The sequence below is a fragment of the Panthera onca genome, chromosome C2, assembly GCF_046562875.1.
Source record: "Panthera onca isolate mPanOnc1 chromosome C2, mPanOnc1 haplotype 2, whole genome shotgun sequence".
Taxonomy (NCBI): Eukaryota; Metazoa; Chordata; class Mammalia; order Carnivora; family Felidae; genus Panthera; species Panthera onca.
In genome coordinates, this window is record NC_138347.1 from 72600261 (window position 1) to 72620743 (window position 20483).

The 20483-nt window shown below is 34.8% G+C and overlaps 1 protein-coding gene across 24 annotated transcripts in view; it reads right to left on the reverse strand.

The window, feature by feature from the left end:
• Nucleotides 1–20483, reverse strand: part of DLG1 (discs large MAGUK scaffold protein 1) — a 272956-nt gene that overhangs the window by 88985 nt on the left and 163488 nt on the right. For all 24 annotated transcript variants that reach the window (XM_060639586.3, XM_060639587.3, XM_060639595.3 and 21 more), the window contains 5 exons: nt 14289–14339; nt 11098–11222; nt 8684–8853; nt 7574–7710; nt 1892–2036 (listed from right to left, as the gene is read on the reverse strand). In XM_060639586.3, the coding sequence (XP_060495569.1) occupies nt 1892–2036; nt 7574–7710; nt 8684–8853; nt 11098–11222; nt 14289–14339 (628 nt within the window). The remainder of the gene's footprint in view (nt 1–1891; nt 2037–7573; nt 7711–8683; nt 8854–11097; nt 11223–14288; nt 14340–20483) is intronic.

Consider the following 20483-nt stretch of genomic DNA (forward strand, 5'->3'; position numbering starts at 1 on the left):
GCAGCCTGACTATTCGTATATTTGGCTGTAATCAGAACACCAATTCTCAGTTTGTAGAGCAACTGTTACAAATGTGCATTGCTATCTTGAACAGATAAGGCAGCATAATAAATAAATAAGACTGATAACTTACATTGGTGCATAAAATACCTTATTAGTGAATTTGCATCTCTAATTACAAATAAAAATACATAAAGCCTTTATATAAAGTTTGTGTGTGATAGGAACTGTAAGAATTTTTAATAAGTAACAAAGTTCTGTTCTGACACAAATGAAGTATTGAAAAAAACAACAACAACAACAACAGACATCATTCCTGTCCATGAAAGAGACTGAATACTATTTTAAAAAGTTCAGTTATATTTGGGGATCCTGGATGGCTCAGTTGGTTAAGCGTCTGACTTTGGCTCAGGTCATGATCTCACGGTTCGTGAGTTCTAGCCCCATTTTGGGCTCTGTGCTGACAGCTCAGAGCCTGGAGCCTGCTTCGGATTCTGTGTCTTCCTTTCTCTCTACCCCTCCCCTACTTGCCCTCTGCCTCTGTCTCTCAAAAATAAACATTGAAAAAAATTTTTTCAAGAAATTCAGTTATACCTGAGTAATTAATAGATCAATGGGCAGATAATGAAGATGTATCATTGGAAGACAGTACATTCATTTCAAAGTATAATTTACATTAAATTTATAATGATTAGTGACAGTAATGGCCTTTGAGAGTTCTAAAACTGAAGACATTGCCACTTATAAAACCACAAATATCTCTAAAATTCTACAATTTAAATGAGGAAAATTTGGAAAAGCAGACTGCAGAGAGTACATTTAAGATCTTTACTACATGAGTGCTTTGGATATCAACTAATGCACCAAAGAAATAAAACTGTCATTTTTCAAGAAACACAAACACATTATTTAAGTCTTACCTTAGCTTTTACATTAAAAAAACTGAAAATCAAACAGGAAACTTAAAATTTTATTAGTACTATCATAACAATTCATTTCTAGGCAACATAACTGTACTATATACAAATATAGTTAGGTAGTATATGAGGAACTTGTACAAAAAGAGTATCTGTGCTCATATAATTGAGAATATAGAAAAGCCCAAGTTTTAAAATTTATTTATTTTGAGAGATAAAGAGAGAGAGACAGTACAAGCAGGGAGGGGCAAAGAGAGAGGGAGAGAGAGAATCCTAAGCAATCTCCTCGATGTCAATGCACAGCCTGTCACAGGGCTTGATCTCATAAACCATGAGCTCACGACCTGAGCCAAAATCAAGAGTCAGACACTTAACTGACTGAGCGACCCAGGTGCCCTGAATAGCCCAAGTTTAGAAATATTTAAAATTAGTATTTCTCAAAGTGTAGTCCATGAGTTAGTCCACCAGAAGCATCAGAATTACCCTGGTTGTTAAAAGAACTGCTTGTTAAAGTATGTTTCTCTGCTATATCCCACAACTATTAGAAAAAAAGAATGTGCAATACCTTTGTTGACTATTATTTACATATAACTTTGAAAAAGGCTGCCTCCCTTCTTACTATCAAGATTCTGGTTTAAAAATGATTTTTTAAAATGTTTATTTTTATTTTGAGAGAGAGAGAATGCATCCATAAGCGAGGGAAGGGCAGAGAGAGAGAGAGAGAGAGAGGGAGGGAGGGAGAGAGAGAATTTCAAGTGGGCTCTATGCTCAGAGTGCAGAGCCCAACACTAGGCTTAATCTCATGAACTGTCAGATCACGACCTGAGTGGAAATCAAGCGTCAGATGCTTAAGCAACTGAGCCACCCAGGCACCCCTAAAATTGATTTTTTACAGACTGTTAGGTTAAATGCTTAATATAGTTCCTTTAAAATATTTAAACATAGGGAAATAAGATAGATTTAAGCAGACTTACAGTTGGTGATATCAGGTGGTGCATAGCCATCATTCATATACATACTTGTGGGTTTTGCCACTTTCAAATAGACAAAATCAGATGTGTTCTTTAAGGCGGTTACTGCTTCTTCATGAGTAACTTCTTCTAAACACACACTATTCACCTAAAAGAAAATCCCAAAAGATATTTGTTTTAGGACATTTTCACTTGCTTTCTGCATTTTGGTTATAAACAATTATACCAAAATACAAAGCAAGAGTGATTTAAGGAATATAAAGGTCTGTGAAAAGAAAACCTATATATTTTTGTCTATCATATCAGGAAATTGTTTACGTATGTTAATGGAATAGCCAATCTTAATTCCAGCCCCTATTCTTCCCAATCCCCGAACCTAATCTACTTTTTACTGTTAGGTATTTGTGAACATATGGGGGTACATTTTAGATTTTTTTTTTTTTAAAGAAAATGAGACTATATTAAAGTTTTTATTCTGCAACTGGATTTTTAATATAAGGTATCTTAGAGATCTTTCCATGTTAGGACACACAGAATTGCCTCATTTAAAAAAAATGCTGCACATTATACCATGGTTGGTTGTATCATAATTTATTAAGCCATCCCAGTATTAACAGATATTTTAAACTGTTCTAAATAAATGGATTTAGTAAATTTATACCACTACCACAGAATATGAAAATGTCATGCCCATCTACTCAGGCCTTTGCCAACATTAAACAGTATCAATTCATAAAAAAGCATGTTTTGGCGTGCCTGGGTGGCTCAGCTGGTTGAGTGTCCAACTTCAGCCCAGGTCATGATCTCACGGTTCGTGCGTTTGAGTCCCATGTCAGGCTCTGTACTGACAGCTCGGAGCCTGGAGCCTGCTTTGGATTCTGTCTCTCTCTCTCTCTCTCTCAAAACTAAATAAAAACATCAATTTTTACATCATTATTTAAATTTTCACTTCCACTGTTTAATAGTCAAGTTGATTTTTTTATTTATTAAGCATTCATCTATCTTCTGTTATAGAAACAGAACTGATTTAATTTTTTTTAATGTTTGTTTACTTTTGAGAGAGAGACAGCGTGCAAGTGGAGGAAGGGCAGAGACAGACAGACAGACAGACAGACAGAATCTGAAGCTGGGTCCAGGCTCTGAGCTGTCAGCACAGAGCCCAACAGGGGGCTTGAACCCATAAACTGAGAGATCATGACTTGAGCCAAAGTCAGACGTTTAACGAACTGAGCCACCCAGGCATTCCAAAACAACTGATTTTTAGGAAACAGAATTGATTTTTAAGTAGTGAGGTATATCCTGCAAACTTGCTAAACTTATTAGTTCTATCAGTAGGTTCCTTACAATTTTTTTTAATGTTTATTTATTTTTGAGAGACACAGAGTACGCATGAGTGGTGGAGGGGCAGAGAGCCCATGTGGCGCTCAAACTCACAAATCGTGAGATCATGACCCGAGCCTAAGTTGGACCCTTAACCAACTGAGCCATGCAGGTGCCCCAGGATTTTCTACATAGGTAATCTACAAATATAGTTTTACTTTCTCCTTCCCAATATGAATGTCTTTTTATTTCCCTGGTTAGACTCTTCAGTACAGTCTGACTAAAAGTGGTAATTGTGTCTTTCTATACATTTGTCCATTTCATCTAAGGTATTTAATATGTTGGCATACAAATGTTTATAAATAAAAGTATTTCCTCAAGTCCCCTCTTTTATTCCTACTCTTGGAAATTTGAGTCTTCTTTTTTTTCTTGATCAGTCTAAGGTTTGTCAATTTTGTTCACCTTTCCAAACAACTGAGTTTTGGTTTTGTTTATCTTCTCTCTGGTTTTCCTATTCCCTATTTCATTAACTCCGGCTCTGATCTTTGTTTTTTCCTTCCTTCTGCTAGCTTTAGGTTTAGACTGCTCTTCTTTTTGGTAATTTTGTGGTTTTTTTGTTTTTGTTTTTGTTTTTTTTTTTTTGCAAAGAAAAACACTGTTTCCAATGTTTTAAAATTATAATGTACTAAACACTCATTTTCATATATTTTTCATTTCCCTAATTTGTACCTATATAATTGATAGGACAGTTCTTAATGTTTTAAGAAAAATTTTTAAAGATCACATATCATTAACTTTTGCCACAGGTTATTAATATGGCTTTGCAGGGTTTCAGCCACATGGTCATTTTTATAGTCCCACACTACCACGTACAGTGAAGAAAGATTGCCTGCATTTTGAAATATACAGCTATGGTATACTGTTCTTTTGGTGGCCTGCAATGAGCCACATATCTTGGTATTCACAGCCTTGTAAAATCCCTTCCTACAGTGAACCTTGCTTGGCCATGTAACTAGCTTTAGTCAATGAGACATTAATAGTTGAGATGCCAAGAGAGGATTGATGAATGCCATAGAACGGAGTTTGTCTTTTTTGGTACATCCGTCTTGGAACCTGATCCCTATCCTGTGAGAAGCCCAATTTAGCCATGTGGAGAGGCCACTGGCTAATAGTCCCAGATGAGCTCCCAGATGACAGCCAACACCAACTTGTCTGCCATATGTGAGTGAACTTGGAAGTGCATTCCTGGCCCTAGTTGACAGGAGACATTATGTGGAACAGAGACAGACTGTCCTGGCTAAACCCTTCTCAAATTATAGAAGTGTAGGCAAATAAATAATTATTGTTGTTATTTTAACCACTAATTTTTGTGTTTCCTAAGCAACATTAGATAACTGATAAAAGAGCTGACAAGATTTGCTAAGGGATTCAAGATGGAGTATGAAAGGAGAATGATCCTGAAGTTTTAGACCTGGGCAAATAGAAGGATAAAGTTCCTATTTCAAGAGATGTGAAGAATGTGCAAGAACAGGATTTAGGGGTGGAGGGTGGTGTATAGGATGAAACTCAGAAGTTCATTCTTAGATACATTAAATTTGAGATGACTCTTGAGACATACAAAGAGACTAGATGACATCTCTTAGAGCTTTTGAACTGTTTAGCCAAGAACCACTGTTAAAAAAATTTTTTTTATTTCAGCCAAGCACAAAATTTAAGTGCATGTGTGTAAAAAGAAAACTGAAGCTCAGAAAACAATACTTATCCCTACCATGTGCAATGAGACTCAGTAAGTTATTTGACCACCTATCAATAGGAAGAAAAAATGTACAAGGACACTTCGATGTTTAGGGAGAAGATGCACCAAAAGGGAGAATGAGAAGGAGTGACCAGTGAGATAAGAGGAATACTATGAAAGAGGGTAACTGTTAAGCACAATGGAAAAAGTGTCTGAAGAAGGAGGAAGGTGTGTCTAATGTCAATTAAAATGAGAACTAAGAATTTGATAATTTAGTGGAATTATGACAACCAAAACCTGACTAAATGCTAAGTCCACATAAATTGCTGCCTTCTCAATCACCAAAACTGATTCTGGAAAAACCATAAAGGAAAACACAATACTTAAGAAATTAAAAAGCATAAATGAGAAACTCAGTGGAGAAAGCAGGCTGTTTTGAACTGGTGTGTGTGTGTGCAGAAGAGTAGTTCAAAGTGAGCTCTTTCCTCTTCCCCATTATAAACTTCAAAAACAACAACAAAAAAAACAACAACAAAAAAAAACAACAAAAAATAAACTTGAAAACAATCAGTCTATCTCTTTGCTGCAGCAATAAGCAGTACAGAACAGCATATACAGCAAAAGAATCATTTATATATTGCTTAGGAATGTTAAATTTTTTCAAAAAGATTCATTTATTTAAGTAATCTCTATACCCAACATGGGGCTTGAATTCACAACCCCACGATCAAGAGGTGCATACTCTACCAACTGAGCCAGCTAGGTGTCCCAGAAGTGTATATTTTTATAACCACTTTGGAAAACAATATGTTTTTGCTATAGTGTTACTAAGATGATATCCCATGACCATTAAATTCCATGCTTAGGTAAACAGTTAAGTGAAAACTCTTATATGTACATGTTCACCAGAACACACAGCAGCTTTCCCTAGGAGAATTATCCATAATACAAAAAAAAAAAAAAAAAAAAAAAGGAAATAACCTAACTCACCACTATACCAGACCTAGTTTATGTGTCTTTTTCAGATTCGCCTGAGCCTACCTGCCCACTAGGCCTTGGCCATGTGCTTACGAGAGTCTTGGTTACTGCTATTCTCACCTCATCTCCTGCCATTACCAGCTCTTTCAATCTCTTTTAGAGTAAGGGCTGCACTTGGACTTGGGTATGGGCATGGCTGATGTGTTCATAGAGAGCTGTAACATGTCAAAAGCCTGTGTGTGATCTGTCTAGATCACTGAGGCTCTGGTTTTTTCCACCCCTTCTGGGTTCAGAGGAAGTACTACGCTATGGAGAGTATGGGAGCTGGCTTCCCAAGCACTTGCCCACAGAAGGTGAGTAACAGTCCAGAAATTTGGGATAGTTACCACCCATGGGGTAGACTGTACCTAACAAGAGACAGGAGATAAATCCTTTCTTTTCCCTGGATGGCTGGATCTAAGGTTTAATAGTCCCACAACACCTGCCTGAAAGACTGTCCTGCATGATAAGCAATTAGCTACATTTTCTTATGAATTTATGGACAGCTCAGAAACATAGTGTCTTGTATTGACTTTCCCTCATTCCCTGCCTCACCTTTCATTCTGATTCACTCTAGCTTTGATTACGCCTCTCCCAAAAACCTAAGCACGCAGCTTTTCTTCAGGTTTTGTTTTTCTAGGGAACATGGGACATTTATTGAAGAAGATCAGAGAAATAAACTGTAGCATAGTCCCAGAAAAGAGTATTATATAGAGGTGAAATTAACAAATTTTATCTCCAGGCAATAATATGGATAAGTCTCAGTAAACCAATAGTGAGTAAAAAAAGTATTAAAAGACTACATACAGCACAATAGCCTTAAAATTTTTTTTCAGAACAAATTAGTATTAAAATATTTAGGCATATGTATATGATTAAACAATTTTTAAAAAGCAAAGGAATGAGACACACAAATTGTTGGTATTGTAGTTTTGGGCTGGGTAATGACTTTAGCAGTTTTCATTATACTATAAATAAAGTAAGTTAAAATAAAAGGGAAAAAGGAAAGTCACACATGAGGGATGACACTGTGTTTAAGAAATTCTGTGCATTCAAGTCCCTAACCCTTTAACAAAAAAAAGAGACAGAAATGAGAAAAAAAAAATAATAAAAGAAAAAGAGAAGGAAGCTGGTAGAGAAAAATGAAATGGTAAATAAGGATAATACCAAGAATCATTTTTCAGGTTTTGATTAAAGCAAGATCAGTATTCACTCATTTAAATATGAGTGAAAAAATGAGAGCAAAAATTTGTTTAAACATTTTGGCAAGTAGAAATTCTGATCTTCCCCCACCCCCTCCCAAAAAAAGACATCAAAATGATTATTATTTTTAAAAATTTAAATCCAAGCTAGTTAACATATAATGTAATAATGATTTCAGACACAGAGTTTAGTGATTCATCACTTAACATATGATACCCAGTGCTCATCCCAGCAAGTGTCCTCCTTAATTAATGCCCATCACACATTTAGCCCATCCCTCCCACCCAATACCCCACAAGCAACCCTCAGTTTGTTCTCTGTATTTAAGAGTCTCTTATGGGGCGTCTCCCTCTGTTTTTATCTTATTGACATCAAAATTATTTTTAAAATAACAGATTTCTTATACTCACTGCTAAAAGTTTATCTCCAATCTGAAGTTTACCATCTTTATGTGCTGCACCTCCTTCAATGATTTTGGTTACATAGATGCTATTATCCCCAGGAATATGTTGATTTCCGACACCTCCAGCAATGCTGAACCCAAGACCTGTTTGAAAAAAATACTAGTTTTGAAATTTCATCATTTAATGTGAATTTAAGTCCAGAAAGAAATGGCTGAAAACTAGATGAGGATAATCTCATCACACTAATTTTTCTTTTTTTTTTTTTTTTTTTTTTTTAAACACAAAAGAATCTATTCGTGTACTTTTAAAATCCTACGTATTTGCTTTGTAGTCAGGGGACAATTATATATATAGGTGTTCCTATAGTTATAAATAAGTTTTTTAGTCCACCCACTCCTGTTACTTCTTAAAATCTTTTTGTAAATGCATTTGTTTGTTAGTTCAAAAAGGCACTACAAAATTATTTCCTTTTGTTCCCATGATGATTGTGCTTCTAACATTTTTAATACCTTCACGAGATTAAAACAATTGAGAAAAATAATAAAATTGTGGTGGGCAGAACGAATAAGCTTCAGAAATGTGGATAATTTTGTTCTTTTTCCAATATTCTATGAATTAATTTTAGATAAAGGATTTCTGTAATTCATAAATCCCATCCATAGCTTTAATACCAGACAAATTTGTAGCTTTCTATTCCTTTTTTCATTTTTTGGAATACCACTTCTCCCACAAAGCTACAAATTAGAATCTATTTCATTTTTCCTCAATCCCATCAATGTTTTCAAAACTCAGAAATCACATATAACCGTCCTCATTGCAGATAAAACTGCTAATGATATATAGTTTCTTCTTTTAATTTAGCCTGTGTATCTGCATTTAATATACTTTGTAGATTGAAGATTACAAGTTAATACCAACACTATACAGGACTTCCAAGTGTTTAAGTAGAATTCTACTTAAGACAAAAATCAGCAGAAATAATACAGAAATTCTACAAATTCACACACATTCTGTAGATTACCAGTTCTGTTAATCTTAGAATGGGTGTCACAAATAACTTCTTAGTTACATTTATCTCAGAGATTTCTTAATAATCTACGTTTGGTTATTTCATACCTTTAGGACCTTTAATGAGCTTTATTTCCATTATTTTTTCTGATACTGGTTTCCGTCGTTTCACGTACAAGCGTACAATAGACCCTGCTTCTTTCAATGCTTCAACTGCTTTGCTATGTGTCACGTCACGAACATCTACTTCATTCACTCGCAATATACAGTCATTGACCCTGAGAAGAAACCCAAAATATTAAAGATAAATAATATTAAAATATCAAATTTTAACTTCAATAATTTTTGTTATTTTAATTTTTAAGGTAAAGAGAATTATTTACTAGAGAAAAAAAATATACGAATAAACTGCATGTTAGATTCCACTGTATCAAACACTCACATAAATACTTTCCAAGGGCCAACAAAAGAAACAGTGCAAATAAGAGATTATCACACAAAAATATTATAATGACAGCTGCAATCTGTGTGGTTCTTGTATGCTTATTAAGTGTAAAAATTAAGATACTTTAGAAAAACAGCAAATATTTATTTAGAACTAAGCCGGTGCCAGGTACTTGTAGTGTTTTAACCCTTACTACAACCTGTAAGGTAGATACATATTTGTATCTCCACTTCACAGACGGAGAAACTGAGGCACAAAGAGTTTAAATAATTTTTCCAAGGTCACCTAGAAAATGACTGAGACAGCTGTGACTCAAAAGAAAACTGAGGTTCAGACTGAATACTTTAAGATCAAAAAGACAGTGGTGGCAAAACTGAGATCTATTCACTGATTTATCAAAAAATAATTTTTGATTGCTTTGTCAACCTAGACACTGCATTTAAAAAAAGTTATTTCTTGAAATTTATTGTGAAGCTAAAGACTATACCATTTAATTAAAAGGCTTCTCATATAAATAATTTATTTTAATTTGACACAGTAATATATTTCTTTAAAGTTTGATTTGTTCCTAATTCTAACTTTTCCCCCCAGCTCTGGTCTCAGTTTAAATTGTATAGCATTCCATTAGGGGAAAAGAATCATCTGAAATTGGGCAGAGAAGGAGAACAAAATACAACTGAAATACTAAAATTGATCCTGATAATCTTCTATGTAATTAGCTTTCTTCAGAGTAAAGAAATTTTGTATGCAAAGACAGCGACAGGTTAGAGTTAGTATTAAAGGGATGTTCTTTAGTGAAACAAATGGGACATAGTAACTTTCATAAAAACACAAACAAAAGGCCAATAACAGAATTGGGAAATAAATGTTTATGTTTACATGAATGGTCAAATTATTAATTTTATATCTAACTAATTTCATTAATACATCACCTGTTGTATCCAGTGAGAAGTTAAGAAACAAGAGGTGCATAAGGTGCCAACAGCCTTAAATGAATTTTTTTGTTTGTTTTTTGTTTTTTTTCTTGAGAGAAAGAAAGAGACAGAAAGAGAGTGCGTATGTGCACATACACACACAGGAACGAATTTTAAGCAAGCTCCATGTATCGAGCCTGGGGCTCCATCTCACAACCCTGGGATTATGACTTGAGCCTAAATCAAAAGTCACACACTCAACTGAGTCACCAAAGCACCCCCAAAAACAGATGTTTTTAACAGATCATATAAAATCCTTAGTCCTAAAACTTCAGACTGTCACCATATAAATAAAAACCAACAAACAAGGGAATACGAAAAGTGCCATAATCTATGGCCTAAGGAAATAACAAAATATGCTAAAGATATCTTCTACAATGGAACACTAAATTTAAACAAATTCAAACAAGCACCCTATATTACCCAATATTACTTTCATTCATTCAATTAAGAAAACATATTAAGATACTTAAAACTTGCATAATTTTTACTTTTTGTGGTATGGGATACAAACTCAGGTATATATTATCACTTGTATCCTAACTAAGTTTATATACATATTTCCCACCAGAAAATAATGGAAAACAGTTTGTGAATGTATTTAAAAATACGAAGGGAATGGGGTGCCTCGATGGCTCAGTTGGTTAAGTGTCTAACTTCAGCTGAGGTCATGATCTCACAGTGTGTGGGTTCGAGCCCTGCGTTGGGCAATGTGCTGACAGCTCGGAGGCTGGAGCCTGCTTCAGATTCTGTCTCCCTCTTTCTCTGCCCTCCCCCACTTACACTCTGTCTCCCTCCCTCTCAAAAATAAACAAACATTAAAAAAGTAATAAAAAATAAAAATACGATTTCTATGAATTTGTTCACATTTAAAACCATCAAATTTATTATTCAAAGTGTTATAATATCAGAGAAACTAAATTCCTGAATGAAAAGAGGGAAACAATGGTTAGAGCACAATTATCTCATTCATTTGTAATTTGAGCATCTACCTTATATTGGTTATTATGATAGTGTTTATTTGTATTGATGCCTTGTTCAATTTGCCTTAAGAAAAATATACAAAGTATGTTCAGCATCACAACATAAAATGCAAAACATACCGTAATCTTCCATCTTGGGCAGCTGCTCCCCCTGCAATAATTTTGGTAATGAAAATACTTGAGTCATCTCCAATGTGTGGGTTGTCCGTACCTCCTGCAATGCTGAAACCAAGCCCTGAATTTCCCTGGGGATAAAGGAAAAAAAAAATTTGAGCCTGAATAAGAATTACCTTTATTGGTAGGTTCCTGTCATTATAGGACCTAGAAACTGTACCGACACAAGGAACACACATAAAAGTATATAGGCAGGGAATATGAAGATTCTAAATTAAGAAATATAAGTAAAACTCCTTTGTCTCTACGAAGAATTCAAAGGTAGGGGCACCTACGTGGCTCAGTCGGTTAAACATCCAACTTCAGCTCAGGTCATGATCTCACGGTTCGTGGGTTTGAGCCCCGTGTCGGGCTCTGTGCTGACAGCTCAGAGCCTGGAGCCTGCTTCGGATTCTGTCTCTCCCTCTCTCTGCCCCTCCCCTGCTCATGCTCTGTTTCTGTCTCTCAAAAAATAAACATTAAAAAAAAAAAAAAGAATTCAAAGGTATTACTTCTAAGTAGGTACTGAGTACTTTTGGAGTCTAGTCTATGGTTCTTTCTTTAAAAGTGCAGGCAATTTGTACTAGGACAAGTCACCCTTCTGCAGAGGTATTGCTATTAGGCCTCTTTCTTTTAGAATGTATCCACTCATGCTTGGTAAGGCAAATTTCTCTAAGAGTAAAAAACTGATGTGATCTTGCTGCTGCAATTATTTCTGGATAGGTAAAACTAACATTATTTCAGCTTTAAAAAAATGGGGCAGGGAATGGTGTTTTTCTTCTGCTAACCTTGCCATCAGCTTATTTTAAAATGACCAAACTGCATCTGCTAAGTCATCATCCTTGACATGTCCCACTCCCCCATCCCTGACATGTTTAGCCAAGACACACAAATAGCAAAAGATATTTTTTAATACTGAAAGCCCAACATGAGAAATCAAATGGTGAGCTTTCCTGACAACAAAGTCAATTTTGCCAAAGCAGGGCTTTTTACTTGTTTTACATACTATATTTCTGAATAATTTCTTTGAAGAAAAGTTTCTACTGCTACCAAAAAGTCTTAAAGGACAATTGTTCTAAGCAGTGGTATTTAAAAAATGTTTTTTTGTTTTTGCTTTTTAATGTTCTAACTCTGGCTTTCAGGCAACTCAAACACGCAGATATATCTGAACTGATTACTTAACCGTTAATATTGAACAGCTTAAACATACCTTCTATTATGTGCCCTACAATTCTGTTTTAATATTTTTTTCAGTGTAAACTCTTTAAGAGTTGCTAGTATATCAATAATAGTATCAATAGGTTGTATGAGGTTACCAAGTCACCAAGGTAATCAAGTTCTTTTTTTTAATTTGCTTTTTCAAAAACAGGTATAATTTACACATAACATTGTGTAAATTTAAGGTGTAAAATGTGTTGATCTGACATATTTATATACCGCAATATGATTATAACCATTGCTTTAACTAACATCTCTGTCATGCCACTTAACGGTCATTTCTTTCTGTAATAAGAACATTTACGGTCTAGTCTCTTAGCAATTTTTAAGTATGCAATACAGTCTTATTGACTATAATCACTATGCTGTGCATGAGATCTCCAGAACTTAATTCATCTTCTAGTTGCAAGTTTGTATCTTTTAATAACACCTCTCCAATTCCTGGTACTCAAGTGTTTTAGTGAGTGAAAAAACAAAGTACAGTCCTAACTAAATTTAAAAGGCACGGGAAAGGATGGAAAATGAGTGAGATAAAAAAGTTAGAATTATATGTCAATTATATCTCAAGTAAGGTGGAAAAACACCAAATAAATACCATATTAAAATATGTATAATACATTAATACTATGCTTACTTGAGAGTTACTCATCCATCTTACTTGAACAGGTAATCCAAATTCAGGTAGTGGTACCTGTAATCTAGTACACATGTAAAAAGACCCTTTTAGGTCTATTTGCACTTAGAGTGTTTTCACTCTGGCTTGAAATAAGCAAATCTAATTATCTAGGATTTTAGTTTGAAATATACAGACACTCAGCTACTTAGGAAATTTACTTTTGTAAAACAATTTCCCCAAAATGCTGGTCAGACAAGGTGGTATTACTAAAATATAGCCATCAATTGACTGAAGATCTTCTTTTTTTTAATGTTTATCTTTGTGAGAGAGAGTGAGAGAGAGAGAGAGAGAGAGAGAGAGAGAGAGAAGAGAAGAGAGAAGAGAGGAAGTGTGCGCGTGAGAGAGACAATGCAAAACAGGGAAGGGGCAGAGAGAGAGGGAGACACAGAATCCGAAGCAGGTTCCAGGATCTGAGCTGTCAGCACAGAACCCGATGCAAGGCTCAAACTTACAAACTGCAAGATCACCTCGCATCCACTAAGTTGGACGCTTAACCGACTGAGCCACCCAGGCACCCCTTGACTGCAGATACTGTTAAGGAGTAAATGATTCAAGAAAATTTACACATCTAACTCATAACCTTAAGTTATATGACTGGGAGAGTTCATAAACTTTCGATAGGATCTTGTCCATTAGAACTATGGCTATTTTTTCTTTTTGCTAAAAAAGAAAACTGATAACAATAACCACATTACTAGGATGCTAAATACTTAGAATGAACAATGTTTTATATGAAAAATAAATAAATGTAAAATTTAGAAACAGAAACATCTGAGAAACTGTTAGACTAGATGAGCCTAAAGGAGACATGATAACTAAATGTAATGTGGTATTCTGGAAGGGATGCTGAATGAGAAAAACATAAAAACTAAGGAAATCCAAATATAGACTTTAGTTAATAATAATGTATCAATATGACTCATTACTTGAAGCAAATGTATCTTAGTAACGTAAGACATTAACAATAGGCAAAACTGAGGCCTGGATAAATGGAAACTCTTGGTATAACTTTTCTGTAAATCTAAAACTATTTTAAATAAAAAGCTTATTTTTTTAAAAAAAGGTTATTAAAAAAAGGCAACATGTTCTAAAAACACCATGGCTAATTTAATAATACGTGAATTTATAAAAGAAACTAATATTACACAGTTCTGTTTTTAAAAGATCTTTTCCTTTTAATTCTATATGAAAGAGCAGCATATTTAAAGAATTCCTTAAAGCAACAGATTTATGCATAAGAAACTTAAGATAATTAAGTTTTTACCCTTTCAAGTGTGATTTCTTCATATTCATAATCTGCATCAGTGCCATTAACCTAATGAGGAAAAAAGAAGTAGCATAGAAATTTAGAGTATAAAATTGGAAATGTTGAGACATAATTTTTGCATGATTTATTAATGCAAACCTGTTAAGTATGATAGTAATCAAATAATTTGGCTTTACTGTAATGATTTTAGGTAAAAATTTCAAAGACTGGAAGAGTACAAATGTGATTAATGAGTTGACATTTATGATATTATAACTTCAAATACTGAAAGGGTATATACAGCTTTTAGTATTATGGAACTCCAACTCTTTTCACTGCCTTGATCCACACATCTAATCAGCTACTAATTCTTACTCATTCACTTTAATTTTTCTGAAAACTATCACCTCTTCATTGTCATCTCTACTACCTTGGTACAAGCCTTTGTTAATTTCTTCTGGATTACTGCCAGTGTAATCTACCCAATCTCTTGGATTAGTATTCTCCACTCCCCAAATCATTCTAATGTGTTTTACACAGATGGATCTTTTCGGAGCCCACGTCTACTAACATACTCCCTCTAAAACTTTCAGAAACTCAAATATAAGGCTCTGTATGAAGTGACCCCAATCTATCATTTAACTTCATTCCTAATATACATAACTCACCTCTTCATGAGCATTACATACCATCAAATTTGAAAAACTTATTACTCTTTCCTTTATATATCTTGCAAGTTCCCACCTCTGCATCTGTTACTTTAGTGTTGTCACAAATTTCACTTATGTATTTCATGTCTAAATTTGATGTCCCATTCAAGTCCTTGTTTATATCTTTTTTAAATATTATTATTATTATTATTTTTGAGAGAGAGAGAGAGAGAGAGGGAGAGAGGAGGAGGAGGAGGAGGAGGAGGAGGAGAAGGAGAAGAAAGAACAAACAAGCATGGGAGGGGCAGAGAGAGACAGAGGTAGACACAGAATCTGAAGCACGCTCCAGGCTCTGAGCCGTCAGCACAGAGCCTGACACAGGGCTCGAACCCATGAAATGTGAGATCATGACCTGAGCCGAAGTTGGATGCTCAACTGACTGAGCCACCCAAGCATTCTTGTTTACATCTTATAGACCAAGCACTATCTTATTCCTTCCAATTTATTCCCTACTCCCTCCAGGAAGAATTTCCACAGAGAGAGGGTCACTGGTGAAGGGTGAATGGTCCTTATAATCAGATTAATTTTGGTTCAAGTCTTGCTCTAACATTTCTGATGGGATGAGGCTGCGCAAAATACCCGAGCGAGTCAAATAGGGATTGTGATAAACTGCATTTCTCTAGATGCCTCCCATCCTCCATCCTCCATGCTCTTTTGCAACATGACTAAACCATCCTACCATCAAGAGATGTCATCTAGTTCTCCTTCCATTCAACCTAGGCAGTTCCTAGATGAGCTTTGTTATAAAGAATATGGCACAAATGATGCTGTGTAATATTTACCTTTGTCTTAGAATGCACTTGCTTAGAACTCAGGAGCTATTATGTGAGGAAGCTCAAATAGCATATGAAAAGATTCAAATGAAGGAGAATTGAGGCCCTTGGCCAAAAGCCCCAGCTGCACTCCTAACTAGTAACAAGCATCAACTGCCAGTCATGTGAATGAGACTATTTTGGATCTTCCAGCCTTTTCCAGTACCCCAACGAATATAAAGTGGAAGAACTTTCCAGTTAACCCAGAAATTCATAAGAAATAATGAATTATTTTTTAGCCACTAAGTTTCAGGGTGGTTTGTTAAACAGCAATAGAATAATGAAACAACAGAATAATGAAGTCTTTTGTAAACTACTTTGTTTTCTTCACCATACTGTAAGAAAGTAACACTTAATTCAGGTCCAGTTTAGGTCCTAGGAGTTTTTTTCTTGAGGGCTTTTAAAACTCATCTCTTCTACATTTTTGGGTTCTCATGGCTATAATGGATTCAAGCCCAATTGCTACTGTTTCCTCTTTTTCTCACCTAAAGAGTTTTTCTTCTTGTTTTTGAGATTATGTTTATGAGATTATGTTATATGTTACACATATAATTTTTTTTTTAATCTCAGATTTTGTCGGAGTGCTGACAATACTGCCTCCACCTTTGGCCCACCATCTTGTTCATGTTCACTTGATGACCTCTCAGTGTCATGAGTTCTGGACCCTTTGGAAATTAAGATACATACCTCAGGAATGCCTGCCAAGGCCAGGATGAGGCTTGCTTTGGCCTCCCACGAATCTATTGAGATAATATATAGTCTTTCCCCTCCCTGATGCACAGGTGGCACCACAAAATCTAATTAAAGTTCGTAGTCAATTAAGTGCATGTGAACCCTCCTCTGATCTCATTACAATGCCCTTCTTTCTTTAAGCCATTTTTTGAAAAGTTTATTGATATAAATAATCTCTACACCCAATGTGAGGCTTGAACTCACAACCTCGAGATCAAGAGTTGTATCCTCTTCCAACTGAGCCAGCCAGGTGCCCCACTACAATGCCCTTCTGCAAGTCCCATTGCTCTATAAAATCTGTGAACTAAGGTCCAGACGTTGCAGAGGATAGCCATGCAGCTGCCATAGACTGTTGACCACCCGACAGCCATGCAAATAAAAAACTGTGTCAAGTCTAAGGAGTGGTCTGCTTCATTTTTTGGTCTCAAAGTGCCTTCTCAGTTTAGGGGATAGTTTACTGGCCTCCCACCCCCACCTCCTAACAGATTTCTAGGCATCTAGAATGCAAGAGGTTTATACATATACATATACATATACATATACATATCCTACCAACTTGACTAGAAGTTCATTCTATCTATCTATCTTAGAGAGAGAGAAAGCATGAGGGAGGGGGCAGAGAGAGAGGGAGACAGAAAATCTTAAGCAGGCACCATGCTCAGTGTGCAGCCTAACGCTCAACCAACAGAGCCACCCAGGTGCTCCGGAAGTCCTTTTTTATGAGTAAAAAACAAACAAACAAACAAACAAAACTCGTATTTGCAGCTACACCATTTTTCTTACTCTAAAGGTTATCTGTATAGTCTTTATTTTCTTGCTAAAAGTCTCAGTCTTTATCAAAGAGGCTTTAATATTACTGATTAATCTATCACATTCTATGCTATTACTTTTTTTTTTTTATCAATTCTTTATTCTTTCTTTAAAGCTTCTTGAGCTGAACGCCTATTTCATTTATGCTGATTACTCTTCTATTTTTAATATTTATTTTAGAGAGAGAGAGAGTGCAAGCAGGGGAGGAACAGAGAGAGGGAGACACAGAATCCAAAGCAGGCACCAGGCTCTGAGCTGTCAGCACAGAGCCCGACACGGGGCTCAAAACCACCAACCATGAGATCATGACCTGAGCCGAAGTCAGCTGCTCAACTGACTGAGCCATCCAGGTGCCCCAACTCATCCATTAAAGGTAATACATTTTCCTCAGCATATGGCTTTGGCCAAATCCCAGCACTGCTACACTGAACTCTATTTTTGTTCATTTATTTCTAAATACTCTGAAATTTTATTCTGGAAAACATTTCAACATAAGTGTGCTTATATGGCCCTTTTGATGTCAGTAAGTAAAATTCCTATATTGTGACCTTATGATTTCTGCTTTAAGAAATTTGATATTTTTACCATTAAGCCTTCTCAAAAGGTAAACATATGGTAAATGTACTTCGTGCTTAATTTAATGCTAAGTCATTGATATCTAGTGAGGATTCTAGCTAGATAAGAGTGATCATAAAAAGGTGAAAAGTGATTAGACAATATGGACCCCAAATGACTTTATTTCTAAAGCCTCAATAACTTAAAACTGCTATTTCATATATAGAGACAATTCAATACAACATTACACATACCCAAACTGGGCTTCAAAATGCCGAGTACATTACCAAAGCCAAAAATTACTTTGTAAGTATCACCTCATTGACAATAAAAGTAAAAAAAGCAATGGTGGTCTAATATTTTCAACAGCAATATGTTTTCCAGCAAAACTACAAAATGGTTTGCTTAGCCTTCTTTTTTGTAATTTTATAAAAGGTAAAATTTCCTCTTTTCCAATAGGAAAGAAATGCTTGCCTAATATTTATATTATCATATAAGGTTTATTACTCTCAATTAACAGGATAGGGTGAGAGGTAACATGGGAACAAAATGAGAGAGATCAATCTTCAGGCAAAGTAAATATATTATTAACAAAATAGTTTTTTTTTCTTCTTTAAAAATATAAGAGTAGACTTAGAATAGTTCCTGAGAACTGTCATTGCTAATATTTTCTAGGTTTTGAATTTATTCTTATCAACAAAATGGGCTTCTGTAGGTGGTCAAAGCTGGAGCAGAAACTAGAAGTCGACTGGGGTCTGACTGTGAAAGGTCTTGAATGCTGTACTAAGCAATGAGAAATATTCTTTCAAGTTTCTGAGCATCAAGTAGGTTTAACAGATTTTCCAGAAAAGGAAATATGGTAGTATAAAATAAAAATGGAGAGCAAATGGAGAAAAGTAAACTGGTGAACAAATTATGGCAGCAGTCTGGTTGGAAGGCACAAATAGAAAAGACATTTAAGAACAGCTGGTAAATTCCTAAATATTAAAAAAAAAAAAAATTCTAACATATATGGAAAAAAAAACCAACCCTACAGAGCTGTAATCAAGAGCAACTAATCTAAAAAAAACCTGGCCACAAAAGAAAAATAAGATTATACAACATATATCAAAGGCAAATTGTATTCCATTGATCTATCTGGTTTTGGACCAGAACAACGCTGCTTTAATTAATGGTGTCTTATAATATGTTTTATTATTTGGTAGGGAAATCTCTCAGTTACTTTTATTTTAAATTTTACTTGGCTATTTTTGAGTTTTTACTTTTCTATACATCAGCACTGTCCAGTTTCTGTGACAAAATATTTTATAATCTGCCTTGTCCAATACAGTAGTTACTACCCACATATAGTTACTAAGAACTTAAAATGTGGTTAGTGCAACAGAGAAACTAAATTTTAAAGTTCTTCCTTTCTTTTTCTCTCACCCCTTCTCCCTTCCTTTCCCACCTCCTTCCCTGCACCTGAACACACTCTCATTTTGGGAACTATTACTGGTATTATATCAAATTTACAGATTCATCTGGGGAAAATGAGGATCTCTGTGTTATCTTCCTGCTCAGCAATAAGAGCTATTCTCTGTTTACCTAGGTATTCTTTTATGCCATCCGCAAAGTTTTATAGTTTTCTTACTACAAGCTCTATAATTTCCTGTTAAGCTGATTGTTAGGTATTTCATATTTTATTGACAGAGTTAATGGACTCATTTCCAACTAGTTACTGCTAGTATATTGGAATAGCACTTATTAATTATTAAGTTGTAAACTTTTTTTCTTTTTAATATAATTTGCTTTAATTATGGGTACATATATGCCATAAAGAGGCAGAGGAAAAATTGTAACATAGATATCCTCAGTCCCTTACAGACCCAAAGATTTTAATTTTCTCATCAGCCTACACCGATATATCCAAACAGGACAGACAAATCCTGTTACATAGTCAGTATAAGAGTTCTCCAAAGGAAGATTTAAAAGGAGGCTTAATTTACTAATTCCTTGTTGTGTAGGTTCAACTCAGTAATTCCTTTCTAACTATAAGATACTGAAAGTCAAGATTTTATCTATCAGTATTCATGTGACTCATAGTTCCTATTAATATGTAATTTCAATTAAAAACTTCAAAGTCTAAACTATTACAAGGTAAGAATCTAAAAATAAGAATGTATTGGGAAGAAGAAAATGTTCTTCCTAATGAAGAATTAACATAACTAAATACAAAGTATTAACCCCAAAAGAATTTACATTAAGATTTTACTGAATAATGAAGAGCAGCATTTAGGCTGATTTAAAAATATTACAGTTATCAATTACACGATATAGATCGAAAAAGTGAAGCTTTTAGTATGTAAGAAAACTACCAAAGTCCAATCAAATGAATTTTTGTAACCTTCACTATTTGTGGTATGTCTTAAGGGAAAAAAAGACAAACAGATGAAATTATTTCAACAAATTACTTCATTTCCATCTTATTACTGAAATCAGTAAGAACTGAGAATTTTTGTCCTTAACTTTGCCTTCCCCTAACATTTTTTTACTATTTAAAAAAGAATAGGAATGCACAGAGACAGAATCAACCCCAATGCCAATAAAATTATATC